This window comes from Acinonyx jubatus, chromosome E3, assembly GCF_027475565.1.
Source record: "Acinonyx jubatus isolate Ajub_Pintada_27869175 chromosome E3, VMU_Ajub_asm_v1.0, whole genome shotgun sequence".
NCBI lineage: Eukaryota > Metazoa > Chordata > Mammalia > Carnivora > Felidae > Acinonyx > Acinonyx jubatus.
Genome location: NC_069398.1, coordinates 37,283,899 through 37,304,508, shown reverse-complemented (window position 1 = coordinate 37,304,508; position 20,610 = coordinate 37,283,899). Strand labels below are relative to the sequence as shown.

At 66.6% G+C, this 20,610-nt stretch overlaps 2 protein-coding genes across 2 annotated transcripts; both read left to right on the top strand.

The window, feature by feature from the left end:
* The first annotated feature begins 5,520 nt into the window (after positions 1–5,520).
* Positions 5,521–12,418, top strand: TEKT4 (tektin 4). Its single transcript, XM_027043676.2, has 6 exons — positions 5,521–6,328; positions 8,923–8,993; positions 9,401–9,544; positions 10,053–10,275; positions 11,173–11,327; positions 12,107–12,418. Exons 1-6 carry the CDS (start codon positions 5,795–5,797, stop codon positions 12,321–12,323), a joined length of 1,344 nt encoding a protein of 447 aa, XP_026899477.1. The 5' UTR covers positions 5,521–5,794; the 3' UTR covers positions 12,324–12,418.
* A 2,688-nt stretch (positions 12,419–15,106) lies between these two features.
* C1QTNF8 (C1q and TNF related 8) lies at positions 15,107–18,853 on the top strand. The gene is made up of 3 exons (XM_027043677.2): positions 15,107–16,041; positions 17,320–17,536; positions 18,024–18,853. Exons 1-3 carry the CDS (start codon positions 15,607–15,609, stop codon positions 18,572–18,574), a joined length of 1,203 nt encoding a protein of 400 aa, XP_026899478.2. The 5' UTR covers positions 15,107–15,606; the 3' UTR covers positions 18,575–18,853.
* Positions 18,854–20,610: the final 1,757 nt, after the last annotated feature.

The window sequence follows — 20,610 nt, the reverse complement described above, 5'->3', positions numbered from 1 at the left end:
CATAGTTGGGGACCCACAGCACCCCCAGGGTGAGCGTCCAGCAGGTGCTGACGGGGGCCAACGGAGACTTGGAGCGGGGCTCTTTGGGTGTGGGCATGCGCACGGGCTCCGTGAGGGGTTCTGCCAGACACCTGCTGGGGGTCGTTCGCTGGAGCCCCAGGACGGGAGCCCTGGCTCTCAGGCTCCACGTGCCCAGAGGGGGACCAGGCCAGGAGGGACCAGGGCATGGGTGCCCAGCCTCACAGAGCCAAGCGGGCCCAGAGCAGCCCCTTTCTGGAGCGTCCGCACAAGGTCTCTTTAAGCAGAGCAAGGTGGGCCTGCTGCACCTGAGGCGGCTTCTCCTAGCAGCTGCTTGGACCCCTGCAGAAGCCGGCGGGGACGTGCTCCACGGGAGCAAGGAACACGTGTGCACAGGACCGGCTGCCAGGGCCCCAAGCCCCGCGGTCGGCGGCGGGGAGACATCTGGCAGGGACGGCGGCCGCTCTGTGACTGACCCACCCTCCCTGATCCCTCTGCCATTCCCCGGGGTGGGCAGACGGGGTCCAGCTCTCAGGGACTCATCTCTGATGGGGACTGGAGGCGGCCCTCCCTCCCCGAGGTATCCTTGGGTGTGGAGCTCAAGTTCGCTCAGGCATCACGGACAGCCCGTCCGGTTCCAGCACCCTCCACTACATCCTGACGCGTGGCTGCTTGAACTCCTCCGAGGACGAGGAGCTCACTCCCTGAGGACAGCAGAGCCTTGTTCTCACCACGCAGTAATCAGAGCACCAGGCAGGCGGCTCTGTGCTGCGTGTCTTAGCGAGCTGTTTCGTGGACACGTCTCAGCGCCGTCCCAGACCCCAGATGCCCTGGGTCCGCGGAGCTGAACCTTCCCAGGGGTTCATCCTGCTCACTGTTGGTCGTCTGGCCCCTTTCCTCCTTGTTCTGATTACAAATCTCACTGCTGAGTTGCTTGGTATGGTGACATTTTCCTCTCCTTTGAAAAATGCCCCCTATTTGCCATCGCATTCTAGGGCTGGATTTAAAGCACCGGAATTGCGGGCTGGACGCAGGAACAGCTTATGTCCTTCAGTGCCACCCGACAAACTGCTTCTAGAAAGCTCCCCCGATGGGCCAGGGCACACAGCCCGCCCACGCCGGGTGCCCAACTTCCGTTCCTTGGTCGATGGGGGCGTGGTGGTGGCGGGCAGTCGTTAAGAGCCCCTCACTAAAGTCGTGGGCTCTCGGGGTTTTCTGTGGGGTCCGGGAGATGAAAATGTTAACACCCCCAAAGAATGGAAAATAAGCGTTCAAACAAAAACTCGTGTGCCCACGTTCACCACAGACACAAGGCCGTCCTTCGGCGGGCGCACGGATACGCAGAACGCGGTCTACCCCGGCCGTGGGGTGCTGCTCAGCCACGAGAAGGAAGGGAGCCCCTGCTGCCACACGGATGGGCCCCGGAGACAGCAGAGGTGACGGGGGCTGATGTCGCGGGACCGCGTTTCTATGGAATGGGCAGAACAGGCAAACCCAGACATTTGCAGAGTGGAGGTGGCTGGGGCTGGGAGGGGCGGGCGGGGGAGGGGTGACCGGTGATGGGGACGGGATTCCGTTGCCGGATGAGAAAGTTCTGGAACCAGATAGAGGCGGCGGTCGTGCAACCTTGCGAATGTACTGAGCGTTGCCAGACCGAACGCTACCCGGGCAGGTTTTCTGCTGCGTGTGCTGGGCTGGGATAAAAAAGCATCAATGACGGTGACAGTCCTCACGGCCCGCAGCTGCCGACTTCCAGATGCGGATGGCAGGAGGGGCAGGCGGCTCTCCCGGTCACTCCCCTGCTGGCGGCGGGCTGGCGCCCGTCTGGGCCTCCCTCCCCATCTGTCGTTGTGTGGCCGTGCCCACGGCCGTGTCCTGGCCGAGGTGTCCTGTGGCCGGGGCTCTCCTGGACGGTCCTCTGGCCATGCAGACGGGGTCCACGAGCTCACTTCACCCTGCAGTGTCACAGCTTCTTCTAAAACGCCTTTAATGCGGATGTATCCGGAGGCACTTCTGCAGGATGCAGGTTCCCAGGGGTGACGAAGGCCAAGGGCACGTTGTCCGGCTCGCAGCCCCCCCCGAGGCGCTTCTCTGGGTGGGCTGGGGGCCCTCCCAACCTTCTCTCCCCGCAGACAGACCACAGACTGCCCGGGAAGGAACTCTTGGGAAGCGATGCGGACAGAGAGCCTCCCGGGGGGAATGAGGTCGGGGTCAGGGGTCAGGGCGCCCAGGCACGGGGCCGGCCACAGCGGGAGCTGCCCACACACCATGTCACTTCATTCTCAAATACCCACGAGGGTGGGGTTGCCCTTATCCCCAGCTCACAGGCGGGGAAACTGAGGCACAGTCCCTGCAGCCTCCAGTGCCGTGGCCTAGATCTGTCGCTCACCCCTATGACCTCCAAAGCCTCGAATGGCAAAGCGGGGCCATGCTGGTGGGACGCCTGGGTGAGTGGGCCATGCGGCTGCCAGGGGCTGGGCGAGCCCTGGAAGGGGACACAGCTGCTCAGAGTGGGCGCAGGGCGCACAGGGAAGCTTCCACGGTCTTGAGTCCCCGCCTTCTGCTCAGGGCCCAGGAGCCGAGGGAGGGTGAGCCCCCAGCCTGCCGGCTGCCCTCCCACCAAGTGCAGGGAGGTGGCCCGGAGCCCGTTTGACAGGCAGCCGGGCCTCTGGCACGCCTGTCCACACTCACATCGTCCTCCTCCTCCTGCTCGTCCCCTCCTGCTGCAGCACAGGCCTGACACCTCCCCGGGAAGGGCACTTCCACAGCTGCCCAAGGCCCCCTCTCATGGCCCGGGAGGTGCCCCAGCCTGGTCTGGACTCTGCCCTTCAAGCCCCGGCCAAGGGGACTCTCCCTCCCCTTCTGAGCCTCCTTTCCCTGGTCCACCTCTTGGGCCCCGTCCCGACTCTGTGCTGCTGGCCCAGGAGGGGGGAGAGTGCCCTTCCGCTCCTGCCTGTGGGGTGCCCCCCCCACGCCCACCGGCCCGGCGGCATCTCCTGCGACTGTGACCAGCTAGGCTCGGGGCTGTCTGAGACGCTCCAAATCCTTCCTTTAATAAAAGTCCCGCCCGCCCCAGGAGACGGGCGGGGGAGAGCGGGGAGAAAAGTTCCTTGAGTTGTCACTGCATGTGGGAGGGTGGAGGGCGCGGCTGGGCTGGACCCTGCTGGGGGAGGGGGTGGGGGGCCCTTCTCGCCAGGCTCACCCTTGGTGGTGCCCGTGGCGGGCCCTGGGAGTCAGGGGCACGGATCACTTGTGCCAGAGCGACTCCGCTGTGCGCAAGCCCTGTATGGGGACCGGACCCCAGGCCCCAGACCTACGGGCCAGGCTGGGGTCACAGGCCCCGCCCCTGCGAAGGCAGATGGAGAACTTGGTGCGCCTCACCTGGGCCGCCGGCACGCGGGGCACCCTTCTGCGTAGCTGGGGTCAGGAGCTCTACACCCGAGACCTGGCGGGGAGGGGTCAGGGCTGCCTCCCCCTCCCTCTGGGCCCCACCCACCCCCCTCACCTGCGAGGGGCTTCATCCTTTCTGCTGGGGTCCTGGTGCTGAGGCTCCCGCCACGCTGCCTGTGACTCAGTGTCCCTCCGCGCAAAGGGAGACTAGCTGCCTGGGGTCACGTGAGAGCCAGATCCAAGCCCCAGGTGAGCTCTGGGAAGGGCATCGTTACTCAGCCATCCCCACCCCCTCTCCTCCATTCACTCTAGGGATTAGGGCCAAGGGCTGCAGGCCCAGGCCAGGCCCCCCACAGGCCTGGTAAGGGTTTGCGAGGGGACCAATGCCAGAGGCAGAGGCGCGTGAGGGGGGTGTTCTCCAGTGCTGCCTGGGAGGAAGGGAGCACCCCGTCCCTGGGGGCGTGCAAGCAGAGTCTGGAGCGGGGCGCTGGGGGCCCCAGGGTCTCCCTGACCCTATCGCAGATTCCGAGCCACTGTCTGAACACTGCCAAGGAGGGGGCACCCGGCACGTACTTGCCCTGGGAACCTCAGTGTGTCCCAAGACTCAATTTTCTCGTCCCAAATGCAATTTAGACACAAATCCAATAAGCCTGCACATCACTCAGCAGCTGCTTCGAGCCCCCACGCTGGCGATCGGCCTGACTGAGGATTCAAGCCCAGAGACCCTGCAAGGCTGGGAGGCTGTGTAGGGCGGGAAGGGGTGGGGAGCTGCGGTCACTCCCAGCACTGGGCACCGGGCCAGCCATTTCCTGGCCTCCGCTCAGGCGGTGCCCACGGCAGCCCCGTGCGGTGGACGGCGTAACCCCACTCTGTGGAGGGAGAAGCAGGCACGGGGCCACCTGCTCGGCCACGGAGGGGTCAGGGGCAGAGCCGGACTCCAAGCCAGCAGGCTTCCTGGGGCGTGTTCCCCTCTGCCTCTGGCCTGGGGATCTCTGGACCGGTTGCTCCCTCCCCGGCAATATTCTGTCTGGGGTAGGGGGCCCGGCCCCACTGAGGGCCACTCAATCGAGTCCTGCTGGAGCAGCCTTGCTGCAGGGTCAGGTCACCCCAGAGCACCTGCATTGGGGAACACACCCCATCAGGATGGCCCTGCACCCCAGGGTCGCCTGAGCTTGCCTCTGGCCCTGTGTTCAGTGAGCTCCCTGGGTCGGTAGGTTCTTAGGGGACGCACCCCAGACAGCTGTGCCATACTCTGGCTCAGGAGAAAGCCATGGTGTGTGAAAGGCAGGATCTAAACAAAAGGCAGAGACAAAGCCCACCCATCCTGGGTGCCCTCTGGGGAAACGGCACAAAGAGGCCCTCCTCACCTCCTGCCCTCAAGGACAGGCTCAGGTTCAGTCTCTGTTGGGGGAGGTCTGGGGCAGCTGTCCCCAAGGTGCCAGGTGGTGTAGATGCTGGACCCCGTGGCCCCTGCCATCAGGGCACAAAGGGAGGCTGGTGCCCCAGGTCAGGGCCGCTGGAGAAGCACACAGCTGAACCAAGGCTGGTGTATCTGAGGAGGTCCGGGGCTGGTGTGGCCCAAGTTAGGACGGGACAGTGGTGTAAGCAGAGGGACAAGGGCCATGGGGTGTGCTGGGAAGCGGTGTTCACGTCCCGCTAGGTGGGCTGTTGGAGACGACCCGCGGGACTGGCAGGGGCGAGGAGAGGGCTATCTGGGCCACGGCGTCAGACCTCCAAGGGCCGAGCCCCTCTCCCTACCCACCGGAGCCCCAGCCCCAGCCCCAGCCGCTGCCCGCCCCCTCTCCGACTCCCGGAAACATTTAGCGGCCAACGGCGCCCTCTGCTGGCCATGTTGGACATCGCCCCGGCGCATGATGGGTGGGGGGCGGAGGGATTGATGTGCTCTGAGGACCAGGTGTACCTCCTGCTCCCGCGACCTCAGTCATGAGCTTGGCCCTGGGTGGCCTTGGGGACACTGTCGGGATTCACTTCCACCCGTGTGGAAATTTGGGCTCCAAGATATCCACTGGAGACTGAAATCAACTCCTCATCAAAGACAAGTCCACCCTCTTCGGATCCAGGGGAGAGCCCCACTGGGACAAGTAAGACAAGGAGGGCACGATGCGGGTCTGGCCTCCGGCCACAGTCCCAGGTGCAACTCTGGGCAGATGCCAGACATGGGCCAGACTGAGTAGGGTTGAGGCCTGCTGGCCCTTTAAGAGAGGCTCCAGGGGAGGGGGCCTGTTGCCCAGTAACAGGAGGGCGAGTGTGTACTGTCGCTGGGAGACCAGAAGTGTCCTGCTGCTGGGACAGAGCGGCCTCAAGCGGCCCTGCTGACCGTGCCAGCGGCCCTCTTCCCTCTCTGGCACAGGGGCTGGCTGGCACCATGGCGCAGACGGACGTGCTCCTGACCAAGCAGCCCGCCCCACAGACGGTGCCGGCGTGCGAGCTGCCCCGAAAGCTGTACGACGTGGCCCGGAACACGGGCGCCTACACGTCCTCGGGCCTAGCCACCGCCGGCTTCCGCTCGGCCAAGTACCTGGTGGACGAGTGGTTCCAGAACTGCTATGCCCGCTACCACCAAGCCTTCGCCGACCGCGACCAGTCGGAGCGGCAGCGCCACGAGAGCCAGCAGCTGGCCGCCGAGACCGAGGCGCTGGCACGGCGCACGCAGGAGGACGCCACCAGGAAGGTGGGCGCGCGCCTGCAGGACATGCACTGCTGGAAGTCCGAGCTGCAGCACGAGGTGGGCGAGCTGGACGCCGAGACCGACCTGCTGCTGGCCCAGAAGCAGCGGCTGGAGCGCGCTCTGGACGCCACCGCCGTGCCCTTCTCCATCGCCACCGACAACCTGCAGTGCCGCGAGCGCCGCCAGCACCCGGACCTCGTCCGCGACCACGTGGAGATCGAGCTGCTGAAGGTGCGCTGCCCCTTCACCCCCGCCCCCGACACAACCCCTGGCCCCGCCCCTTCCGCTCCCGCAGGCCCCCCCCCCCCGCCCCGAACTGCAGGCCCCGCCTCTCCCACCCAGCCCCCCCCCCACAACTCAGGCCACGCCCCGGAACCGCAGAGCCCGCCCCTTCCAGGCCCTGCAACAGCAGAATCTGCCGCTTCCGCCTCCCGGAGCAGCAGACCCCGTCCCGGAACTTCCCCCTCAACCCCGAACCCCAGACCCTGCCCCTTCCACCGTCCAGGAACCGCAGGCCACGCCTCAGAACCGTAGACCCCGCCCCTTCCACCACCACCCCGGAACCACAGGCCCTGCCGCGGTCACCCTTCTCCTGAGAGCGTGACCCGCACAAGGCAGAGGGTGGGGGGGTTCACACGTATGCCCGCGACGCGGGCTGACAGCTTGGCGCCTGTGTACCAGGTGGGCGTGCACAAGCTCAGGGCGCACATGCCCCTCTGCGCACACAGGAAAACCTAGAGCACGTAATGCTTTGCACACGCAGACACGTGTGGAGCACACGCTCAGGTCCACTCCCCAGAACCAACAAGGGCGAGGTCAGGGCTCCAGCCTTCTAGGACAGAGGTACCATCCCTGACCCCAGGAGGGTGCCCGGTCTGACCTTCCCACAGCCTGGTCCTCACAGTGGACACTGAGTGAGGCTGGGCTCCTTGCAAGGTGAGCCCTAGCTTGGACATGCTGCCTGGGGGCAGGTCCCAGCGTAGGGGTTTGAGCATGTATGGGGGCTGGAGCTGGACCTCAGTGCTCATCTGCTCACCACAACCCATGTCCGGGGCCCCTGCACTGCCCCCCCCCCCAACCTATTACAGCTCATCCTGGGATGAGGTGGGGCCCAGGCTGTGACAGAATTCACATCTGGACGTCTGTTGGGGCATTTGCCTGAGGATGGGACACTCAGAGGCCACTGAGGCAGGAGAGGGTCTGGCCAGGTCCATGCACCAGCCCTGATGACCCCCCACATACCGAAGGATGGGGAGGTGCCTGAGATGAACCCCGTGGGCAGCGGCCTGAGGTCTGGGAGGCATGCAGGGCCAGGAAGTCAGGTCCTGATGATGCCTGCACCCGCTGGGCAGCCCCTTGGTCACCCTTGGGTCCTGGCACCCGCTGGGTGGCTTCTTGGTCACCCTTGGGTCCTGGCACCCGCTGGGCGGCCCCTTGGTCACCCTTGGGTCCTGGCACCTGCTGGGCGGCCCCTTGGTCACCCTTGGGTCCTGGCACCCGCTGGGTGGCTTCTTGGTCACCCTTGGGTCCTGGCACCCGCTGGGCGGCCCCTTGGTCACCCTTGGGTCCTGGCACCTGCTGGGCGGCCCCTTGGTCACCCTTGGGTCCTGGCACCCGCTGGGTGGCTTCTTGGCCACCCTAGATCATGCAAATTAAGCTTGATCCTGAACGCCTAAAGACCCAGCCCACCGCATCTCCCCCTACCCTGGTGCCCGTGGTGGACATCCAGGCACAGCCCAGGATGCAGGGTAGACGGGTGAAGGATGGAGCCACCTTCATCCCACAAGGAGCCTTTCCTGCTCCAAACTGAGCAGGATCTGTCCTTGGGGCAGCCCCATGGGAGCAGGGAATCACCCAGGCCAGTCCCTTGATCCAGGCAGGGCAGAGCTCATGCACCTCTCAGAGCCTGGGGGCCTGGCTTGTGAATACGCTGTAGGCTGTGGGCAGGCAAACAGCCAGTCCAAGGGCTCAGGGCCTCCCTCTGCTCTCCCAGCTCAGGCCAGAACCTTGGGTCCCTCCCCTCCCCCCCACGGCCCTCTCCCAGGCCCCAACCCCTCTTGGTCCCCCACCACCTCAGCCCCACACTCAGCTGCTCCACAACCCCCCTGCCCTGAGCCAAGAAACATCCCCCCTCCCGGTCCCCCCACCCCCACTTTCCAGGCCTTGCCCCCCCCACCCCCCAATGTGAAGAACCAACAATGACCCAGAGACAGGGAGACAGAACCAGGGACAGACCCTGACATATGTGGGTTTAGTGCCAGAGGGAGGCAAAAATCCAAATTGGTGGGGGGGGGGGGGGTGCTGTTTGTGCACTGAAAAGAAAGCCATTGCAGTAGCAGAAAGAAACACAGGGCTTCCCCCTGTATTCTCAGTGGAAGAGAGGGCATCTCTGAGCCCAAGGCCCTGACGGGCAGCCAGGGAAGGGACCTGCTTCCCAGGGGCCGGGGTCCCAGGAGGGCTGCTGGCCACCAGTGCCCTGGGAAGGCTGCAGGGACGGCCCCTAGAGCCCAGAGGGTGCTGGTGCCAGGCAGGTGGGAGCTGCCCCTAGGTGACACTCCCACCAGCCCATAGAAGCACTCACCCCCTCCCCCCAAGAAAAAAACACCACTGTGCTACACCAAATAGAATTTTCAAAAGCCCAGAATAAACCCAATGAGAAAGGGCTGGGCTCAGCCTTCATTTTCCAGGAAAGAGACTGGGGTCTGGCCCAAAGTTACCCAAGCAAGGATCAGGTGTTGATCTGGGCATTTAAGGGGCTCACTGTGGGCCCATACCAGCCTGGCCATCCTCAGATCCTCACCAGGGGTGGGGGTTTTCTCCCCCAGGAGGCCGAGCTTATCCGGAACATTCAGGAGCTCCTAAAAAGGACCATAATGCAGGCCGTGAACCAGATCCGGTGGGTCTTGGTGGTCTCCAGGTCTGCCCTCGGGATGACCCCTGTCTCCTCACCCCTTGGGATGTCTCTGGGAAGAAAGGGGGGGGGTGACTAGGCCCTGAGTCTCAGACAGGTGGGGGCCTGTCCCAGGTCACAGCCAGGAGTACAGGGCCAGGAAGAGGCAACTAGTGTGTGTAGGGGAGGGGGCAGATTCCTGCCTGCCCTGGGGGCTGGGCATCCAGAGCCCAGGCCAGCTTTCCAGGGCCCAGACACCGTTGGTCAGGTAAGAGCCTGGGTAGCCTGAGGACCCCCATCCTGGGCAGATGAGGTGTCCTGGTTCTCAGCTGAGAACTGGACGTGTGCTTGCCCCTCGGGGTGGCACCCAGCAACCCCCCCACCCCAACAAACGCAGACCTTGCCCACCCCAGGCTGAACTGGGAGCACAAGGAGACGTGTGAGATGGACTGGTCTGACAAGGTGGAGGCCTACAACATCGACCAGACCTGTGCCCACTACCACAACCAGAGCACCGAGGTGCAGTTCTACCCACACTCGGCCAAGTTCGAGGAGAGGTGAGCCGCCTCAGCCCCAGTGCCTCCCCGGGGCCCTCGTCATAAACCCCTTCTCCACGCACCCGCAACTGCTAAGATGGGGCTCCAGCTCCTGATCCCTCTGCTGGGGATCCTTCAGAGACCCACCGGCCCCTGAGGCCCTCACACGGAGGCCCAGTTCTATCTGCTCCCAGGACGGGCAGGTGTGCAGGGTCCCTGCCCTAGCGCGCAGCACCACACAGTTCACCAGAGGGCTGCGGACACCGAGGGAGGCAGGAGCTGGGCTGGAGGGCGGGTGGCAGGGGGCGCGCGCCGCGGGCCACGTCCAGAGGACTGCAGGGCGTAAGGCTGCGGGAGGCCGGGGGACGCAGATTGCGAGGACGCAGGGTCCAAAGTATGCGGGGGCCACGGGGCGGCGAGGGGGCTAGGGGTGGTGATTTGTGCTGGGGCGCAGGAGACGCGGGAGGGCTGGGTGGGCCGGGGCCGTTGGCAGGTGCCCCACTGACCACGGACCGCTCCCCTCCCGCAGTGCCTCCACGCCGGAGACGTGGGCCCGGTTCACCCAGGAAAATCTGTACCGCGCAGAGCGCGAGCGCCTGGCTTCCGTCAACCTGCGGGTGCTCATCGATAGCATCCTGCGGGACACGGCCGAGGACCTGCGGCTGCAGTGCGACGCTGTGAACCTGGCCTTTGAGCGCCGCTGTGAGGAGGTGGAGGACGCGCGCCACAAGCTGACGGACCACCTGCGCAAGGTGAAGCCTCGCCAGCCGCGCCTAGGCCACGCCCGCCCGCGTACAAGCCGCGCCCCAGAACAGGCCACGCCCACACCACCGGGCCACGCCCCAGAACAGACCACGCCTTCACCACCAGGTCACGCCCACCCATGTACAAGCCACGCCCCAGAACGGGTCACGCCCACCCGCGTACAAGCCTGGCTCCAGAACAGGCCTATACTTTCAGGCCACGCCCACACAAGCCATCCGCCCCAGCTCAGGCCACGCCCCAGAACCGACCACGCCCACACTTACAGGCCACGCCCACCCACACCGGGCCACGCCCTGACCACGCCCTGAGAGCTGGGCATCTGTAACTGAGGGAGGAAGCTCCTTCTGGCCCGGCCCAGCCCCGCTCCTGGCTACTAAGCCCTGGTCACAACCTGGCCTGGTCCCTGCCCTTCCTCTGTTCCATCCATCCTGAGGGACTCCAGAGGCAAGGCACCCACTCCTCCCTGGGCACCCTCTAAGCCAGTGAGAAACCAGGTGACATTGGGGATGGCTGTCAGGCAGGAACAGGAGGGAAGGTACCTTGGCAGGAGGTGGCCAGGCCTGGTAGGGCTCTGACCCCAGGCTCTCAGGATGGCCTTTGCTGCTGCCAAGTCTTTCCGGTTCTTGACCAGGGTTGGGGGCCTAGTGACCCGCAGGACTGCGGGCGCTCAGGCCACAGCTGTTGGACAACCTCTGGGTACCCTTGGTGGGGGCCGAGGTGGCCACACGCATCTTCCAACCTCCGTGTCCCTTCCCCCCCCCCCCCCCCCCCCCCCGCCGAGTCAGTGGACAAGGCTGCCCAGTGGTCCCAGCCCCAGGGCTGGGAAGGAGGCCGGGAGGGGGCGGGAGTTCCTCTGACCCTCCCAGGGACCTTCCTTTGTGCAGACGCTGCGGGAGATCACAGACCAGGAGCACAACGTCACAGCGCTGAAGCAGGCCATCAAGGACAAGGAGGCGCCTCTGAAGGTGGCTCAGACCCGCTTATACCAGCGCTCACACCGGCGCAACGTGGAGCTGTGCCGAGACACCGCCCAGTTCAGGTGCCTGCCGTGGGACAGGTCACCACCCACCATCCACGCCCGTCCCCCGCAGCCCGCAGGCTTGCAGTGGAAACACAGCGGGGCTCAACACGCGGGTGTCCCCACGTCCTACCCCCACCCAGCACGACTAGACACGACGTGCCTTGCGGGGCTCTGTCAGGGCTGCGAGTCCCAGGGACAGCGTGGCACTTCCTTCACTCTGTGCCGCGCAGTCTCCCTGGCCAGGAATCGCGAGGCCACAGGATCCTCCAGGGCCCACCCTGCCTCGGGGCGCCGTCCATACCTCTGGGAACGCGTGGCCCCTGGCCGGAAGTCTCACGGGGATCGTGTCTCTGGTGTTTCAAACTTATCGAGTACCGGTCGCCCTCTCGAGCACTAGCACGGCCGTCCTCCCTGGCGTTCCTCCTCCCCAGGCCTCAGCACGTCCGGCGAACTGGGGCCTCGTGCAGCTCCAGGACTCCGGGCGCCAGGAATATAGGGAACCGCGAGCCTCCGCGCACCCCTGCCATTGCTTGGAACCGCCGCACGGTGTCGCTCAACACAGCCCCGCACGGTCCTGCCCACGCAGCCATTCCCCTCGGGTCAGGGGGGTTGGGGGCAGGGGCAGCCGATGGACCGCCGGCCCAGCCCACTCCCACGCTGCCGGCAGGTGTCCCTTTCGGACTTTTGGGTCCTTTTATGGTCCAGCATCTTGGCCCGGACCCCTCACCAGGGCTCCTGGGTCTTGACGGTCCCGGCCCACAGGCCCCAGCTCACGCCTCCGTCCCCCAACCCCACAGGCTGGCGAGCGAGGTGGAGGAGCTGAACACGTCCCTTGCGGCACTGAAGGAAAAGCTTCTAGAAGCAGAGCAGTCCCTGAGAAATCTGGAGGACACGCGCATGAGCCTGGAGAAGGACATCACGGTCAAAACCAACAGCCTCTTCATCGACCGTCAGAAGTGCATGGCCCACCGTGCCCACTACCCCACCACCCTCCAGCTGGCCGGCTACCAGTGAGCAGGGCACCACAGCACGTGCCTCTGTGGCCTGGCTGCACTTGGGGAAGGGGCTGTCCCCCCCGCCCCTCAAATAAAGAGCACGTTAGCTTTTTACTTGTCATGTGTGGCTCGCAGTGGAGTCGGGATACTGCTACCTGGCAGGTGCGCCCTACCCGTGGACCCCACGTCTGAGCCCCCTGAGGCTCAGATAGGGGCCCTCTGCCCACCGAGATGCCACCATGGATGCCACAACACTCATTCCCAGCAATGACCAAGGTCCCGCACTTTTTCGTCTGTGTGTCCTGGCACTTGTCACCGTGAGGCCGGGCAGCTCTGTCCCGCGGGGCTGGGTCCCAGGTTGCAAGCACCCACGCAGGGTGCCAGGCAGGGCCTGGGACAATGACCACACAGAACACCCATGGGACCTCTCCCTGCCACCTCCACCTGGCACGGGGTGGGGCAGATGCGGGGGACCCTCCACTCCCAGCCCCTGTGGTCACCTCGGGTGGCCACCTTCCCGGTCCGGCCTCTGCTCAACCAGTGAGTGAGTCAGGCTGGGGTGTGGCAGGTCCAGGGATACAGGGCTCCCACCGCCCCCCCGGCCACACACCATCCCTCACCCTGTGTCGGAGGCTCTGGGCACAACTGCAGCGCCCCTCATTCACCCCGAGCACCTTGTCACGGCTCCTTGCAAGGAGGCCCTCCCGCTGTACCCACCCCACCCGCCGCAGGCAGCTCCCCCGCCCCCTGGGTCGCTCATCAGCAGAACTCTCCGGAAAGCGTCCATCGGGGCCCTGGGAGATAATGACCCCCGCAGTGCACACACCCGCCACTCAGCCCGTTACCGCCCGTGGCTGAGGCAGTGTCCCCGGGAGCTCATGGCCTTCTCATCCCAGCCCCCACCCCAGGGGCCGCTGTCGGGAAGCTAAGTGCCAGGGGGGTGCGGTGCATGGCTCATTATCTCTAAAGTGGGCTGCTGGCTCCAGGCTGGGAGGGCACGGTCCCCTGGGAGCTGCCTGCTGGGGGCTCGTTTGTGGTTGTCTCTAGGCAGGAGATCATGTCCCTTTGTAGAGACACACGACCAGGCCCCCCAGCGCTGAGCGACGGCTTTCCGGCTTTCCGGAGTCCAGGCCCCCCACCGGCTGGCCAGGCTCATGGCTGAGGTGAGGTCACCATGCAGCCTGGGCCTCTCCAGCAGCCCCCAGAGACCTTGACCCTGCGGGGCTCCAGGGCAGAGCCGGGACGCTGGGGTCCTGGGGGGAGGCTCAGGCCGCCACAGCAGCGGGAGGGTTGCCGTCTATCCTGCGCTGCTCTCGGGCCCCTCTGCCCACACGGGGCCCCACACTTGAGTCTGCCTCTGGGGAGGGGAAACCTGTTGGGGGTAGAGATAGGAGCATGTTCCAGAGGCTACAGGGCCGCCCCCTCCCCACTCCCCCTGCAGGCCCCCTGCTGCCCCAGAGCCGCCCTGGCACGGCTGGCTTACCCTTGGCTTCCTTCCAAACACCTTAGGTTTCCTGTCTGTGGAGCCTTGTGGCCAGTCCACACGGTCACTCTCATGGTGAGTGAGGGACCCCAGCGTGCCTGGCCCCAGAGCCCACGTCCGTTCCTCCCAGGACCACCTGCGTGGCCCCTTCTAGTGAAGTCTGTGGTAACTCTGCATACCCCCCCACTCGAGGGTCAACTGCTGGGTTGGGGGCCACGGGGGCCATCCGGTCCCACTGCCCAGGCTGGAGTCACAGGACAGTGTGGCCTTCCTGGGGTGCAGCGGGCGGGAGGCAGTGAGGGAGCCCGGCCCCCCTGCGGGCGACGCCGTGGCCGTCTGTGGGCTGCTGACCCCACGGGGCCGTGACGCTCAGCCACGCTCCCGTCGTCACGGAGATGTCTCGCCGCGTGTCCAGGGGAGGCTATTTCTGTCCAGGTCCTCCTGCCACCTGCTGAGTCACCCTCAGCCCTTGCTGACCACCTCCTCTCAGAGCCCAGGCAAGGCTCGCCGGCACCTAAGCAAACACTTTGCAGCTGGAGTCCCGGGGACCTGAGCTCAGCCCCACCCCACCCAGACCAGAGGAACCCCGGACTCCTTCCGGGCCCTTCACCCCCCGTTGAAGAGGTGCCCCCCCACCCCCGCCAGTGCATGGAAATTTTAACTCACTGTCCCCTCCCCCAAGGGAAGGTGCAGTGTGACCACCCATCTCCTCGGGGGGTCAGGCAGCCCGGCTTGCAGGTGTCAGGGGAGGCGCGGGGGAGGGACGCTGGGGCCCTGCAGTGTGGCCAGAGCCTGCCAAGCCCCCCAGTGGCTGTGCTCTACCTGGTTCCATCCCCCACAGGGGACTCCGGCCCCTTCTGAGCCCATTGATGTCCATTTTATGGGTGGGGAAACTGAGGCCCGGACGCAGGGAGCAGCAAAGCTTGGGTGTCTGTTGCCTCTCGGTGTCCCAGAGGCAACAGCGGTGCTGCCAGAGGGGGTGCCCTGACCTGCCCGGGGCCCGCGGGCTCCCCCAAGGATGTGGGGCCGGGAAGCAGGAGCCCGTGTGACAAGCCGCTCGAGTGGCTCCGGGGGAGCCGCCTGGTCTCAGAGCCAAGCCCGCCAGCTCCCAGCACGTGCTGACAAGGTGTGGGGGCCCACACAGCCTTCACCTCCCACCACCCCCCCCCCATCCGTCTGTGCCACCTGCAGGGGGGGATGAGGACAGCTGTCCCCAAAGGGAGTGGCCGCCCTCCCCCCGCTGCGGCTCCAGAACCGGCTCCAGCTGGTGCAGCCCCGCCCACAGCCTCACACCCACATCCCCTCGCCCCGCAGAACTCCCCCCCACACCCCCACCGTGGGCCCACCTCTGTCTGCTCTCTCCCCCGTCCTTGCCCCTTCCCCAGCCATCAGTCCTCCAGGCCAGTCTGGTGCCTCCCCCACAGGCAGCCGGCTTGGGCGGTGGGACGCTTCTGAGGGAATCACACGTCCCCACACCCAGAGGCCAGGGCGCCCGGCCCTGTCCCTGGGCCCTGTGTCCAGCTGTCCAGACCCAGAGCGGGGACGAGGCCAGGCCTCCAGCTCACGGTGCGTGCAGCCCCTTCCTGCACTGCCTGGGGGACCCTGTGAGTCATTCCCACTGGGGGGGCAGCACTGTGTACGTCCTTTATGTTCTGAGAGGCTGGGCTGAGGCCGACGGCCCCAACGGGGGTCACAGCCTGTCTCCTGCTCTGCTGGGCACCATGACCCTGGGACGGCACCTCGGGAGGTGGGGACAGACGCTGTTCTCCCCGGCCAGAGATGAAGGCAGTCCCCGTCACCAGGTGGGCCCGGCACAGGCATGGTGGCCCTGGTCTGTGTCCCCCCCCCCCCCCCCCCGCTTTGGCCTCCAGGCGCTCACCAGACTCCGCCGAGCCCCAGCTCTGGTCCGCCTGACTCCCTGCCAAGTCACTGCACCCCAGATGGAGGCGATGGCCAGCCCACGACCCATCAGTCCCAGCCACCCCAGACGCCCCAGGCCCCTGAGCCATGTCACAGGGGCAGGCAGGAGGACCCTGGAAGGGCTGCGCTGCCCCTGCGGCCGACGGTGAGCAGGGGGCAGGCCGGGTGGTGGGCAACGGGCCCAGGAGCTCTGAAGCCGGCCCAACGCTGTTGGTCTTGGATGGTCCGAGGGAAGCCGTGGTGCCTGGGGCAGCATGAAAGGGTTCTTTCACGGGCCTCTGGGGCAGTGACGCCGGAGACAGACAGGCAGGCAGCAGTGTCCGACCGTGAAATGGTAACCGGGAGCTTGGGGGTGGGTGGGGGGGTCTTCACAGGCACTCTGGGTGGGCTGTCTGCTGGGCGGGCCTGGGGGGGGGCACGATGCTCGAGACCCCAGGCATTGAGGGATGAGTGGGGGCCGAAGGGGCACCGGTCTGTCTATGGAGCAGGATCCCCCAGGGCACCCATCAGGTTCCCATCAGGTCCCTCTACAGGGGGGACTTGCAGGGTCCAACACAGCTAGGAGGGGGGTGGGTCAGGGTCTGCTGGGCTCTGGGGTGGGCGGGTGGTAAACAGAAGGGGCCCTACCTCCTGGAAAGTTCTTCCTGCGAGTGGGTTGCAGACACACTGTGCAAGAGGAAGAAACTTGTTCTGGGCTGCAGTCCCCAAGGGCTTCCCGGAGGAAGATCCCAGGTCTTTTCTCAGCAGCGTTGCACCACAGGGAAGAGTGAGGGACCTGACCGCACACGCCCGCCCTTACAAGAGATCTGCTCTGGGGTGCAGCCGTGGGGAGACCGGCCAGGGAGGGTCTACTCGCCAGGGGAAGCATGGGTGGGCCAGGTGTCCGGCAGGGTCTCCTGTGGGAGGGGAGGCAGAGGGGGAGACCCAGGCCTGCTGGGGATTCAAGACGGTTTTTCCACCCTGGGGAGCTTCCCAAGTTGCCCTTCTGCCCTGGCAGCTCGGGATGTGGGTACCGCCCTCTGCCCAGCTGGGCAGCCTGCCCTGGGGAAACTGCCTCGGGTGGGGCCCCACCCAACCTGGGCCGCGGTCCCCGCCTCCCAGCGGAGGGACACGGCCCTTCCCTGCCCTTCCCCAAGCAGCCCGGCTGCCCTTCCCGCCGGTGGGTGGCGACCCCGGAGAGCTGAACCAGAGCATCCCTCCCCCTTGACGGCTCCCCTGAATCTCCCCCAGCCATGGGGGCTTTGGGGGCCAGGACTCTGACTGCAGGCAGTTAGGGCACCTACTACGGGCCAGAGCCAGGGCCCCAGGGATGGGCGAGGGTGTCTCAGAGAAGGAGCCAGAATGCCCGTTGGGACGGGGTGGGGTGCTTCGACCAGACGCCTGCGGTGGTGTTGAGGATTCTGCGGCCACATCCAGGCCCAGGGGTGGGCCAGGCACCCTGTCTGGTGCCCACCGAGGCCCCTGGAGGCCCCGATCGGCACCCCCACAGGGCCAGTCCCGGCCTCACGTCCCATCTCTCCCAGACAAGGGGGCACAGCCTGGGCAGCTGTGGAGTTTAGGGCTCAGTAGAGGCACCTCTTCTCAGACACCACACCCCCCCATCCCCCCCCAGGCTCTGGCACGGATGGTGGCCCCTGGCCTCCTGCTCCTCCTGGGGTTGCCTGGGGGGGCCTGGCCCAGCCTGGGGCCGCCCCGACGGCCGTGTGTGCAGTGCTGCCCGCCCGCCTGGCCCCCCGCCGCCCCCGGCCCCTATGCCCGCAGGAGCGATGGGGAGCCGTGGGTGCAGCCGCCTCGCATGCGGCCTACCATCGACGTGTCGATTCTCAAAGGTGAGTGTGAGCAGAGCCCCCCACGCCCCCGCCCCTGAGCCCCCGCCCCTGAGCCCACAGGACTCCGCACACTGGGGGCTGGAGAGCCCCAGTCGGCTCCAGGAAGGCACCTGGGGGGGCCTGCCCCGGACTCCCAGCAGCTGCGTAAAGACGGGGAGCAGCGTGGCCCGAGTCCCCTCAGTCGGCTCACCCACCCCGCAGCGGCGCCCCAGGCCCAGCCCCCGGGGTGGGGGGGGTCCCCGAGCTGCGACCCTTCTGAAAAGAGGTCAGCTCCAGCAGTACTCACCCTGGGGCCCTGGGCGGCAGGTTGCTTGGACTGGGTTTCCGGCTGCCCAGCCCCTCGCCCGTCGAAGCCCGGGTCAGACCCTTCCCACGTGGCCATCGGCACAGGCCCCAGAACGGCCACGCCTTGGGGTGTGCCTTCTCTCTGCCCCGAGTGACTCTGGACCCCGAGCCTTGACCCGTGGCTTCCGCTGTGCCCCTGCAGGTGAGAAGGGCGAGACGGGGGTCAGAGGTCCCTCCGGCAGGAGCGGGCAGGAGGGCCCGCCAGGCTCCCGGGGCCTTCGGGGCCGCAAGGGCCAGAAGGGGCAGGCGGGGCTGCCCGGCGCCGCATGTCGGCGCGCCTACGCGGCCTTCTCGGTGGGCCGGCGCGAGGGCCTGCACGGCACCGACGGCCTCCGGGCCGTGCCCTTCGACACGGAGCTGGTGAACCTGGACGGGGCCTTCGACCTGGCCTCGGGCCGCTTCCTGTGTGCCGTGCCCGGCATCTATTTCCTGAGCCTCAACGTGCACACCTGGAACTACAAGGAGACTTACCTGCACATCATGTGCAACCGGGAGGCCACGGCCGTGCTGTACGCGCAGCCCAGCGAGCGCAGCGTCATGCAGACCCAGAGCCTGCTGCTGCCCCTGGCCGCCGGTGACACCGTCTGGGTGCGCCTGTTCCACCGAGACCGCGACAATGCCATCTACGGCGAGCCCGGTGACCTCTACATCACCTTCAGCGGCCACCTGGTCAAGCCGGCCGCAGAGCTCTAGCGGCCCAGGGAGGGCCCCCCCAAGGCCCAGCCCTCGGCAGCACCCTTCCCCCAGACACCACCCGGCTCCACCCCACCTTCGAAGCTGAGAGGCCACGCCGGCAGTCTTTGAGGCCCGACTGTATGCAGTGTTTGAGCATCAGCTGCATGCAGGCACTGAGCAGAGCGCCAGAGATGTGGCTGCAGCCAGACAGACTCGGGGCCTAGCCTGGAGGGGAGGGACACGATCGAGTGTTCACATCAACGAGTTTGGGATGAGACCTGCGGTCTGGGTGGCGTGGGGTGGGCCTGGTGGGCCGTGGAGGGGCGGGTGGGGCGGGCGGGGTTTGCCTTTGAGGTGGAGCTATCTTTTCTGCCTATAAAGGGCCAAGAGAGGCACCACTGCTGTGGGGACATGTACAAAGTGTCCGCTGGCTGGGCACCGGGGAGGCGGAGAGGGGGGTCAAATATAGGTCCCGCCCCCTCAGAGCTGACTCCCGCGAGAGGCAGGCCGTATCCCAGGGTGTGAGAGGGGGGCCAAGGCCAGAGACGGGATGGCATCGAGCAGGGTGGGGTGTGGGTTTGGACCGGGGGTGAGAGTCCTCCTGGGGGTGACACGGGCCCAGCTCTGGTGGGCGGATGTTCGGGGACTCCCGGCACCCCCTCGTCCGTTTGGATGGAGGAGGGAGGTCATACCTGGCTGTGTGCCAGAGCCCCGGCGGGGGGGGCCCAGACCCCCATCGTCACATCGAAGTAGGAGGCCCTACAGGCAGGGGTGGAGGTGGAGGGTGGCCGTGCTCACGCCAGAGGAGGGCTCCGTGCACCCCAGGGTTGGAGCCTCCAGGCTGCCCGCCCCCCACAGGCCATTCAGAGTCTGTTGCTTTCCCGGTGCGTGTCCCCCTGGCCTGGGCCTTCGGCTGTCCCCTCCTCTAGCCTCACGGCCCGCAGCGCCTCCCCAAATGTCTTCCCGCAGCTGCCCCGCCCAGGCGACGATCCTGGGGCGATGAGACCACGGAGGCCCTGGGTAGAGCAGCGTCTGGTCCCCCCAGAGCCGGGCAGGCTGACTCAGGTCCCGGCTGTGCTGAGGTGGCTGGAGCTCAGGCAGGCTGTACTCGCAGGACACGTCAGAGCCTTGTAGAAGGAAGGTCCGTAGGCCCCTGGCCAGGACGCAGGATGTGGCAGAGGTGGCTGCTGGAAGGTCCAGACCCCTCTCTCCTGTGGGAGCACCAGGAGCAGGCGGGGTTCCCTCAGTCGACGTTCACCCTGGGCCCCAAAGAGCACCGATATGGAGCCCCCAGACCCACCTTCCCTGGAAGACCTCCAGGAAGGTTGGGGAGGAGGAGGGGTCGGCAGGGATCACCGTTCCAGACACACAGGAACGGGCTCTTGTCCCAGGACAGACGGCCACACCTTTAACAAGTAGAGAAACTGAGGCCCAACAGGGGCATGTATGGTGCAGGGAGCCAGCTCTCCACCTGCTGGGCCACCCTCCCCAAGTGTGGCCCCAGAGGAAGAGGCCTCATTGGGAAAGGTGCTGGGGACCCCTTTGCTGCCCACAGAGGGCCCATCTGTGGGGGAGGGTGCTGCCCACGCAGGGCCTGTCTGCGGGGGAGGTCCTCTCTGCCGGGATCCCACCCTGTGGCCGGGTCCTGAAGCCTCGTGTGTCCTGCCCAGTGGGCGTCCCGGCGCCCCAGGTATGAGACCCCCACACCCCCCGTGCGGGCCCTGCAGCCGGTCCTGGCCAGTGGGGAGCCCCAGAAGGAAGCTGAGCCCCATGAGTGTGGGTTCCTGGGCCTCCAATGTGCCAGCCCAGGCCCCTCACACCCGGCCCTGCCAGAGACGGGAGGGACAGAGAGGCTGCGGGAAGCCAGACGCCCCGGGCCCCCTGACCCAGGATGCAAGCTGGGGACTCCCCTCCTGCCCTGACCGGGACGGAACCCCCGGACCCCGGCGTGCAGCAGGCCGGCCGGGCCAGAGGGAAGCCTATGTCTCCCCAGCTGGCTGCATGACCTCAGCTCCCACTTCCAGCAGTGGGCGAGGAGGGCCTCGGTCAGGCCC